The sequence below is a fragment of the Polyergus mexicanus genome, unplaced genomic scaffold (assembly GCF_030449975.1).
Source record: "Polyergus mexicanus isolate NDT 795.1 unplaced genomic scaffold, iyPolMexi1.0 SCAF_6, whole genome shotgun sequence".
In the NCBI taxonomy this organism is placed as follows: Eukaryota; Metazoa; Arthropoda; class Insecta; order Hymenoptera; family Formicidae; genus Polyergus; species Polyergus mexicanus.
Genome location: NW_027223326.1, coordinates 6986951 through 6999143, shown reverse-complemented (window position 1 = coordinate 6999143; position 12193 = coordinate 6986951). Strand labels below are relative to the sequence as shown.

General features: G+C 39.6%; 1 protein-coding gene across 11 annotated transcripts in view; it reads right to left on the bottom strand.

Moving 5' to 3' along the window:
• LOC138933905 (growth factor receptor-bound protein 14) overlaps positions 1 to 12193 on the bottom strand; it is a 375103-nt gene that overhangs the window by 243283 nt on the left and 119627 nt on the right. The window contains exons 1-2 of one of the 11 annotated variants that reach the window (XM_070297108.1): positions 4802 to 5715; positions 14 to 147 (exon numbers count right to left, since the gene is read on the bottom strand). The exons of 7 other annotated variants lie outside the window; for them this stretch is intronic. In XM_070297108.1, coding sequence (XP_070153209.1) covers positions 14 to 75 — 62 coding nt within the window. In that variant the 5' untranslated portion in view covers positions 76 to 147; positions 4802 to 5715. Of the gene's footprint in view, positions 1 to 13; positions 237 to 3191; positions 3950 to 4801; positions 5716 to 12193 lie in introns of those variants that run through there. 3 more of the 11 variants (XM_070297104.1, XM_070297107.1, XM_070297109.1) reach the window with 3 other exon arrangements.

Sequence of the window (12193 nt, the reverse complement as noted above, 5' to 3'; positions counted from 1 at the left end):
GAAACGTTCTTACCGTATCAAATGCGACGCGATGTTATCAGTTTTTGTCATCCGCATCGTTTTTCGAAAAGGCATCGGCTCGCCCGCGATCTTTCAACGATTTCGTTCTGTCGATCTTTTCACGCGAATCGATTCAGGATCTAAGATCTATATGTTTCGACGAAAATGTAAGACGACACTCATTACGCTCTCCAAGAGACTTTGCGTTGGATTAGATAATAATATTGTCGATTCAACTATCACACAGAGGTCATAGATTAGATAATGTTATTAATTATTAATAACCGTGAAAAAAAAAACGTATTCGCGCGCACGTAGAAATAGTGAATCGCGTAATCGCGTCCGGCGAGTGGACGCTATCGGAAACGGACGTCACAATCCTTAGTACAGATTTAAAAAAAAATAAAAGAAAAAACCCCCCGATTACATATACAAGACGAAGAAATTTCCGATCGTATTGCGTCGCAAATGGTGCGACGTTTTATCGATTAAAATATAATCCGATAAAAACACTGCGTGACATATAAAACAGTAGGTTTTTACGAGAAAGTAATGAGTAATGAGATCTGTGAGGAGAGTAAACGGGCGAGTTCGTCGAAAATGTCAGATCTGCCTCATATTATATATACTTTGAATATAATAAATATATGCAAAGTTACGTGTAACTCTATTCATTTATTCTTTTAATTTCATTTATTTTTGTAACGTTCGGTTACGAAAGGCGAAATAATTCTTTTATAGGGGAAGCATAATTTTTATTAACGATATTAACAGGGTGTCTACTTAAAAATCTTGTAAAAAAATTCCCTTATTCTTCAGATATTTTTCTTTAAAATTTCAGGTGAAGAGAATATTTAAGGGGGGGGGGGGGGGAACTTCCTAAAATAAGTTTCTTTAGTATATGCGTTTTCTAATATTAAATTCTAATAACTAAAAATTAAGAATATGTTACTGCGTATTCGATATTGAATATATGTATATAAACAGAGAGATAGAGATATATATTTATAATATATTTTAAATACAATAATTCATACGCTTGACTTGTCGACGACTGTTTACAATATAGGAAGAAAATGATGAAAAAAGGCTTTTCTTTTCTAATTTTCTGAATGCTAATAAAATTCCATGAGAAATCTCTGATTTCTTCAGGGGTGAAAGAAATCCCTGAGAATTCCAGATTTTTTCATGTTTTTTCCAGGGAGTAGACAACCTGTATTAACGATAATATACATTCAATACGGGCTCTCCAGATGTTAAATAAAGTCGATCGAAATTAAATACGAAGCCACTCATAACGTAGCGTCTAGTTTATCCGGCCGCTTTCTCCAAGAATCTCATAAATTCTCGGCTTCCAGGAACGAAGGTTTGTCCCGATCGACCGATTAACAAGCAGACAGTTTTTATCGATCCCACGACTTGAAAACTCGATCCTCGAGCGAGTCGTGTCACAACTAGGAGCCAATAATCGAGATACATGGCAGGAATTGGATAAATCAATTTTTATTTTACGTAAAGAAAAAAATAAAATAAAATATATCTCGTGTTTAAAGAATGAATAAATTTCCAGCATATACACGTATTTCGAAACGTGACATCATTCACGTATTTTAATCGGATTATTGCCTCGAGTTACATACAGGGTGTCCCATTTTAAAGGACCCACTCAAATATCTCAGAAACACTGCGTTAAATCGAAAAATGTTTCAAACAAAAATTGTGTGGCTTCAAGGAGGCCATAAGATAGTGACAATGATTTGACCTTGGAAAATCATTTGAAGGTCATGTGAAGGTCAATTTTAAAATCTTAAATGGAAACCCCCATATTTTATTTAGTATTCTTCTAGCTGACATCGAGAGCTTTCCAAAACACTATAATAAAGTATTTTTTCATTAAGTACTTTTTGAGTTATTTTATATTTTAATCTGACATCTTTTGATATAAAAAATTAAATATCTCATAAAATAGTTAGTTTTTGATAATCTTACCGTAATACTTTTATGTACAGAATAATGATACAAATCAATTAGTATAAAAAAATAATAGTTTTTAAAAAAATTGGACACCCTGTATATGTAAATTTACTCGAAATCGCCGCCGTTGTATAATAAATTCGCGACAACATATGCGGATATGCGGGTAGAAATACACACGTGCGGAATTAAAGCTAGCACAAAGTCATCGACTCCCACGCCGAGTGTGATATACGCATAAAGGAGGTAATCAGGGCGTATTCTTGCAACGTATATCGTATAAGCGGCGTGTCTAGAGCCACGTGTGATTAACGCGTCGCGTATCCGGAAATCGACCGTTCGCGAAAAAAATTAAAGTTCCCCCAAAGTGTCATAGACAGTAGACATCTCAATTAATTAAAGGTCGTATTTAATGGCTGAAATTTATATCGCAAAGCGTATGCGTGTATCTTTCCTTTTATACATATCCTTGTATTTTGTAATAAAAAAAAATTATTATTAATATTATTGTTACGTCATTTCTACGACGAATAAGAATGAAAGGAAACGACGAGAGGAAAGAAAACGGTAGTAATTCGATCGTTCAAATTTTAATTTTCTATATTTAATTTCATTTATCCTTACTCGTATGTTCAAATTGAACAATGTATATCGTGCGAAATAAATAAATAAGTATATAAGTAAATAAATAAATAAGTATATATGCGGATCAATAGATCGCGGCATTTCAATTTGAAAAGTGCCAAGTATCAGGTTAATCGATAGCCAATAATAGAACATTAAAATGGTCAACGCCGAATCGAAAAATTCCAGCGAAACATTTATCTACGTTCCTAAGGCAAGGTCAACGCGTAAAATTACGCAACATTGATTCGTGACGAAAGCATGCCTGGTCCGCGAGGTGTACTCCATTACTACGCAGTGGGCGAAGGAGAAAAAAAAAAGACTCACGGCGTATCTCTCGTGTCGACGCCTCGATTCGTCGACACATCGAAACCTGCCGCGCACCCTCGAGACACGCCACATCAGGCTGAGAAATCGCGGATTAAAAGAAGCTACGAGTAAAAAATGTGAGCCCCTTTCCTCGTATTTCTCGAGATCGAGCGACGCGAGACGGGAAATTGCGTACGCGGCAAACTTCACGGCTCCCTCGCACGCGCGACGCGCCGTCGAATCTCACTTCAGGCGATACGAGAAGGAACCGAAACGAATCTAACCTCGCTCGATGCTTATATTTCACGGGGAGCTCCGCGAGGTACGTCATATCCCTTCCCAACCTTCGATGAGAATGGAACCTACGCGAGACGTGACACGTGGTTCCGCGAGCGTAGCATCGCGCACATTTTCGTCACTCCTCGACGATTTCACACACACCGCCGTACTTGCCGCGCGCGTAAACACACGCGCATACACAAGGGACCGATACGATTTCGGCTACATCACTCGCGTTACTCGATACGACGATCAACACCCGCGTCGATCAAGAATTCGATAATCACGATCGAGCAGCGTGTATCGCGTGACGACGCGCCGGGTCGACTAACCCTCTCATGAGTTTTCGTACCGTGGCGTAACGCGGCGTGGCGCTGTCACGACAATTGCCGAAAATTGCCGAGGACCCGCGACGCGACGCGAGCCGATCTGCCAAGGCTACTACCGCTGTGTAAAGCAGCAACTTCAGCCTCTTCGACCGCCGAAGTTTGTTGTCTTTGTTCGGGAATCGTTTAACGCGCTATACACACCGGTGTGATTGTCTTCCTCTCGCCCCTTCGTCCAACCTCTTAACCCTTACAGGTACACAATAGTCATTTTTCCGCTCTATCGATATTTTAACGATAGAAAATATTCCGAAGACCCTTGATCAATAAAAAAAAAAGAAGACGTTTAAAATTTTGCTATACGCGTAATCATTTTCTCTACAGATGTCAAGGAAAATATATATACAGGATGGGGCATTTATATCGAGACACTCAAATATCTAAAAAATAAAGCAAGATAGAAGGAAATGTTTCGGACAAAAGTTGTTCGGTTCTAAAGGGGGTCGTAAGATGGGTGCCATTAGTTTGATCTTGGATGGAGGCGCTTCGAAGATTTCAATGTCAATCTTGTTTTATTTTCTTTACCCCAATTGATGTCTCTCATTTTTTCGAGCTTAAAATATTAAGGTAACATTATGGCGAGGAATCGATTTATGTAAAAAAAATGGGGTGTTTCTATTTAAAAAAAAAACAAGATTGACATTGAAATATTCGAAGCGCCTCCACCCAAAGTCAAACTAATGGCACCATCTTACGACCTCCTTAGAACCGAACAACTTTTGTCCGAAACATTTCTTTCTATCTTGCTTTATTTTTTAGATATTTAGGTGTCTCGATACAAATGCCCCACCCTGTATATATAAATTTTTGTAGATTTTTTTCCAGCATTTGGAGATAGTTAAAATTATGATCTACATGTGTCGTCTACAAGGGTTAATAAACAAAACAAACCGAACGCGCCGATACAGTTGTTGTCGGTGATAACAAAATGCCTTTCGTCCATGTAATTCTTTCTCTTTCTCTCTCTCTCTCTCTCTCACGAACACAATCGCGTTCGCGCCATTAAGGTGGGTACGTATTTAGCGAACGAACACCGAACGAATGCGAACGTCTTGTGAAACGTTTTGAACGTTTTTCTCGCACGAATTGTCTTTGATGTACCGCCTGATGAGGGAATCGAGCCGAATGCGAATCGAACGTTCTGTTCGCATTCGCTTTGGCGTATATATCTGCTAAATGATAACAACGAACGTTCGCATTCGCTGTTCGTTCGATAAGTGTATACCCACCTTTATACGTCGCGCGCGTGCAAACGGCCAACGTCCGGATGAAACAAGGAAGATAGTACAACGTACCATTCCCGCGTTCCCGCGTAGTACTACGAGAGAGGGACATTTCCCGCCGCGTACGGCCTCCCTCTCTCCCTCTCTCTCTCGCTCTCTTCGCTCTGCGCGCCGCAAAGTGCGCACCTTCACACGCAAACGTTATACTCCGTGGAGGCTCCCGTCTCTCTCCCCTTTCCGGAATCACTTCATTGGCATCCGTCGCGCGAGCCTGTCTTTAGACTCCTTCCCTCGTTTTAGGGGTGGAATCGCGACGCAACGATGAGGTCGCAGGTGAGAAGCGAGAATCATATTTGTAAAGAAAATATTCGAGAGCTTTTGCAAGATTCTTAAGATTCGCGTTTCACTATAATAGCGATGTTTCTCGAAGACGTAATTGTACGGATAGGTTAATTTGCGCGTGTTAATTTGTAGCTGGAAAATTTGGAATTGTCGAATTAATGGATTTATGCGATAATCAATTTATTACGCAATATGAAAATTTAGCGCTATTTTATCGCGCTTTATGGTAATATGAAAATAATATTGTAATAAGAAAATTCTTGGGTATATTAATAAATATGTTTTTATATCGACTTTAAATATTGATCGGGAGCTTCGAGAAATTCCTTCCTTGTTTTTCCATCTTTTCATTTTCATAAAGAAAATTGATTAAATGATAATTGGCGAGTAAACAATATTTTATAAACATCGGGTAGAAAAGAAGCTTTTGTGAATACCGATTATTGTGAGAATTCCAATCGCAATCATCCTGAAATACTTGGCGAAGTTTACATCGTCCATCAAATATTTGCAAACTGGCGGGAAATATACAGGGTATTCCAGAAGGTCGTCGAAACTTCAGGATTTTATAGAAAATTGAATTTTTGGAACAAAAAAGTCCCCTAAAGTCCGGAAATGCTTTGTTAAAAGGTTATAGCTAATAAATTTTCAAAAATCACGTTTTTTACATGATTTTTAAAAATAAGTTCAAAAACCCTTCATTCATTTGAAAAAAAGTAACGAAATAAATCTAATGGGTAATTAAATAACAAACTAAATTACATCAAAATTTCATTTAATTCTGATAAAAACATTCAAAAGAAGATCAGCTGGAAACAACGAAAAAAACTTTCTTTGTGTAAACACTACATTCGTAGCGCAAACAATGCAAATGCAAACATAAAAATATTCTTATTAAATTTTAATCATAACTAATTACTTACAGAGAATTTATTAGCTATAACTTTTTAACGAAGCATTTCCGGATCTATGTTTATAAAAACCATTCTGTTCCAAATTCAATCTCCTATAAGACCCTGAAGCTTCATTGACCTGACAACCTGGAACATCCTATATACATATACGTATTTCGGCTCGCGTTGTTTCGGCGTGTCGTGTTCGTTTATACACACGTCGGCCTGGTTGTCGAGAGAAGGACCGGGCAACGAAACTTCTAGATCCGTCCTTGTCTATCGTCCTCGCGCGTCCGCTACTTCCATTTCCTCGGCAACCCTCGCGAGGCAGGGCTTTTTCTCGGATGCCGCTTATACGCCTCCTTTCCGATCCGCGACTTCCTCTCCCCCGCTCGTGCGTCCTCAATTCGTCCTCTCACCCTCCTTGGTCTCGATTCGCTCTTTCTCTGATCGAGGCGAGTTCTTCGGCTCGCCCTTAACATACGCGAAACCTCTTTATTACGTCGCGCAAAATCTGCAGCATGAATCAGCCGCATAGAAACGCGACCGTATATTAAGGCATATCGGCGTCGCTGTCGCGAACGTGTCTGATAACGCGTTTGATAACAGACATGCCTCTCCAACGTGTCGCATCTTTTTTTTTTTTTTCACCCATGTTTCTTCTCATGATAATTAATTTGCAAGCATTTACATTTTATATAATGTTAATTTTCTTGGAAAAAACAGTATATATATTATATATTAACGTGGAAATAATTATGTTGTTGCTTTCTGTTTAGACGAGCACGGATTTCGCTTAGCTTTGCAAAATTTTAATTGAAATCATCGATATTTATACATCTAGCGATAAGCGACAAATAAATGCAATACTTTTTTTTTTTTTGGTACATTTTTTTGTTATCTCGTCTGACGCTGTGCATTCGCGAGATAAGGCGACGTCTTAAAAATAGTTTAGATACATTTTATGGATTAGTCAAAGAAATGCATCGATATTATATTATTTTTTCAAGACAAAATCAAGAATTTCGTATATAGGACTTGCCTCTATGCAATTTAGCACGTTATTGCGTAATTAATTCTTCTGATCCTAATTAATTCTTGAATTACATTGAGAAATCGAGAAGGCGGTCACGCGCGTGTGATTCCTTGATCCTCTCGAAGTCGCCTCGCCCTCGATACGGAATCTCATATCTCGTCTCTAATAATAATAATAATAATTCCGTGAAACTATAGAAGACGGGATTAATTAACCGCGTCTCGTATACGATCCAGAGATGTACTTGCCTACATGGAGACCGCGCGACGTGTCTTCCGAGAATTATAAATCACGAAAACGAATAAAGCCTGCAATAAATTTGCGAGAAAATCACAAATCAATCATATGGTAAAAATAAATGAGTCGAAATAAAATTTAAAAAAAAAAAAAACTCAATTCCCTCTACGATCGATCTAATTTTCGTAATCGGGGATTAGTTTCAAAGCCATCATAAGCGGATCTTCGTGGTTTCAGGGTTCGATCTCGATTGCGGGCATGCGGGCTAAGATCCCTCTTGAAAAACGAGGGGCACGCGAAGCCACGCGAGACAGAGGATAAAGGGGGGGGGGGAGGGCATCCGCAGAAAGAAGAGAGAAGGGTGCGTACACGCACGGGGGCATTCGCATGGATGACATCGGCGTCGCCGCACGCACAATTGTGCTCGCAAGTTTGCCGACATAGTTTGACACATAACGAGGGACGAAAGGGGACCGAAGGAGGAACGTGCGTATATAAACGCCACCAGAGCACCAGGCATTCGTCGATCAAGATCTTCGTCGCCCTAGATCTTGGTTATGTATACGCAGAGTGCCATCTCGCCCTTGCCGCCGTGCGATGAGCCACGAGGGTCTCGGCTGTACAAGAGTGAGTCGTTTGCATGTATTATAATATTGTTTAGTCGCGTAGGTGTGTGCCAGGAGCGGAATCGGAGCGGGTCCCGAGACACCCCGAGGGCTTATATTGTTATTTATTTATTCTAGTTCGATGTCATATCTATTAATATTGTCGATTCGAAATATTAATTAGAGGGTACTATTTCTTCAAATGATACATGACACAAAAATATTTGGAGCTGCAAATATAATAAATATATATTTTTTATATATAAATATTTATATAAATAATATATATAATATAATAATATATAATAATAATATATTATTATTATAATATGTAATATAATATATAAATAAAAATATAATAATAAAATAATAAATAATATAAAGTATTTATTAATTTATTTCGTTTCTCACGTTGTAAATTTATTACAATTTAGCATTCTATTGTATTTAATATAACGTTTCGCGTCAAATATATAAAAACGAATGTCGCGTCGCGTTGAATCCATCCCTGGTTGAACCTACATATAATGTTTTGAGTTCACCGGCATTCGCTCCCTCCACCGCCCCTCCCTCCCCTCCCCCCCACATTCCGCTCGGGACCGGTGACGTAGCGTGACGTCACGGTAGGCGCCAGTTCCCGGGAGACAAACGATCGATCCTGGTCATCGTGCACGACCACCATTATTATCGCCGTGCGCGTGTGTGTGTGTGTGATAAGAAGGGAAATACGCAACGACTGCGTCGCCGAAAAGGTCTCGATTTTTTCTGGACACGCGGCGGATGGTTCACGTGTTCGCGCGTTTGACGCTCAAGGTCTCGCTAAGCTATAGAGTTAAGGTCGGGTCAATTTAATAATACCTCCAATTGCGTCGGGAACGACCAAAGCATAGACGGGTAATTAACTGGGGGGGGGGGGAGGGGTTGAATGACCCTCGTGAAAAGTCGAATCGGACGATTAACTCGTGCGCTACATGCGTGTACAGATAAATTCATTCACAAAAAAAGATCTTATTTTTTTATATGCCTGTATACATATGTGTCGAAGAAACGAGAAACTATATAATTACAAAAATTTACGCAGAGTCCATGGAAAAAAAGAAAATAATAAAAAGAAATCAATATTCTGGTACAACGTCAGCTTCTCGCTTGTCACGTCAACGTTAAACTGGTTTATTCAGAGACGGTGGGCTAAATTTACACACGATCGGTCGCGACCTATCTGACGCGGGCTCTCTCTCCGTCCAAATGTTCCAAATATATAGAAACGAATGAGAGCGTCAACGGATAGAAAGAGACGAACGTGAACGCCGTGGCAAGGATAAGCGACGGGAGAACGTGCTCTGCGACCAAGAACGAGATCGGTTCAATAAATGCAGCGTGCGCGTCGACACCGCTTACGATCGTCGACGACGAGGGGAAATCGCGGCGCGAAGGGAAGCGAAGAGGGCTGGGCGGGAAAGTCGGTCTGCACGCGCGCGCGCGCGCGAGAGAGAGACAGAGAGATAGAGAGTATATAGTGGCGCCGCTCGAAACGAGCGCGACGGAGAGACAACAAACCCACGCCTGCGCCACGTGGAATGAGCGTAGGTGGCAATAATAGTTTGAACGAGAAAGAACGAGTCGCGCGGGTGACGAGGAGGTAGGGACGATTGGCGCGAAAATACTGGAAAATATCTAAACTGCGGAAGAGAGTCTCGGAAAGAAAAGAATATTTCCTTTTGCCTGCACGACACTCTATTGTCCTGTCCAAAGGTTTCGTTTAAAATCCTGATGAAACGAGACGCCAAAGTGACGAGATGATACGAGACGATCAGAGTGTGGTGGGGTGGGGGGGAGGGAGTTGCTCTCGTCGGTCGATAACTTCGGATCGAACGCGGGAAGGGAAAGAAACCGGATCGGTCTAAGAAAGACACACAGAGAGAGAGAGAGAGAGAGACAGAATGATAACAATATAACGTGCTCTGCGCGATTGCCAATACATCGCTTGTCTGTCTTTGTCTGTCATCATTATATTAGTAATACGTCCCGTTCATTCCCGATCAATTATTTGTGCAGTATATTCGTATACTTCACGCAACGCGATTAAGTCTATTAGCACAATAGCCCCTTAATGTGACGAATAATATTAATTAGCTTTGATTAATTATTTTTCAACATAATTTATCTTATATAATTCTCTTACAATTTTCGGATTATTATTCAATTTATACATGCAACTTACGAAACGCGTTACAGCTTTTTGCAAAAGACCCTCGGAATGTTCTCGCAATTTGTAAGTATTCGCGTATTCAAGCGACCTTGACGGGGAAACATGAACGGCAACAGATAATTAGTTGAGTCGACAGCCGTTCACGTTAACTATTGATGCTAACGAATGCGGAGAACAAGAACTTCGTATGAATTGAAAACTTATTATTCAGTAACAACGTAAATTATTAGGCGAAGAGAAATGCTTGGGATGACATTTGCTGCGTTCGATAAGACATGCTATGTCGCTTTAATCCACGTATATGTAATTTCCAAATAGATAAAAATTATACACGATCTAAGTATCTTCACATTTACCAAAATACAAAATCCCTAATTGCGTATAAAATTACTGGTTAAATAATTTTTATTCTTCACGCTGAAATAATTCGAAGGATCATAAAATCATTCTTTTCTAACGAGAGAGAGAGAGAGAGAGATCACGCTGACAAATAATGATAATATCGATAACTCGTTTTGATATCGATTCGGAGAAATATACGATTCTCAACTAACAATGCCACGCCTGCAGATGTCGGCTATATGAACGGGGACAATGAGGGGCGAGAGAAGGGGATAGACAGTAGGAAGGAAGGCGATGGAAAGGGATGAATGAGAGGGACAGAGAGAGGGGAGATGAACGAGAGGGAGATGGGATGATAACAGAAGAGGCATCGACCCGGTCGGCACGTTGCCTGGACAACACAACGAACGTCGACTTTAGCCGAATTATTTGTTAAGCCGCGCTCACACACGCGAGATACGCCCCTATTCATTAATATTGGACGAGAGTTGCATCGGTTTATTTCGGAATTAACGTTTTGCACGAGTAAGCCTAGAATATTCGTATCGCTTAAATGAAATACCAGGATATCCTCGAATTTCCCGTATTTAGTTGCTAATTCAATTGACAATTGAATTTCGGAGACAATTTTATGTTACTCGCCCCCCCCCCCCTTTATACTCTCAACGCTTAATTTGATAAGAACCTTAAATTTTGAACGTCAAATAATTCTGTAACCGTTGACACTCTGGGGGATTTGGGGGCGATTGTCATTTTTTCTAATCTTTATAATAAATTATACATTTATAAATTATGTCTATAATAAACAAATTATAAACTTATACACGGAAATATTTAAAAAATTATTTATAATATGTAAAAAAAGAAATGATCTAGATAGATGTAGATGTCACGAAATAAAAGAACGTTAATTTGCCGCGGAAACGGACGCGAGAGAAAACGCCTTTATGAGGATATTGCGTTAACTGGTGCCTTTATAAACTCTTGGTAATTAAATTAAGCGTGGTTGCGAGCACGTATAACGGCCAGACGGGGGCTTCGCGAGACGCGCGTTCTCTACGTTATACGTTTCACTGAAATCCAACTCACCCTTTACGTTTTAAATGACACGCAACGACAATTATACTCGTGTTGCTTCCCTTTCTCTTTCGTGCATATTCTCCCTCGTCTCTGCTGTCTCGACGAGAGATCGGTTGGGCAAGGTCCGGTACGCTTCCAAACTAGGGGTTGTTCACCCCTATCCCGATCGAATTTTAGGGTTTGCCAGGATTGCGAGATAATACGCAGCTCTGCGAGAATCAAATGAGCTCGTATACAGGCAAGTGAGTTGGAAAATAATGATAATAAAAGTTTCTTTTTTTTTATATACGTATATATATATATATATATATATATATATATATATATATATATATACAGGGTGTCCCATTTTAAAGGATCCACTCAAATATCTCAAAAACACTGCGTTAAATCGAAAAATGTTTCAAACAAAAGTTGTGTGGCTTCAAGGGGCCATAAGATGGTGACAATTATTTGACCTTGGAAAATCATTTGAAGGTTATGTGAAGGTCAACTTTAAAATCTTAAATGGAAACCTCCATTTTTTATTTAGTATTCTTGTAGCTGACATCGAGAGCTTTTCAAAACACTATAATAAAGTATCTTTTCATTAAGTAAATACTTTTTGAGTTATTTTATATTTTAATCTAGTACTCTGCGTTGATACCACTGCTT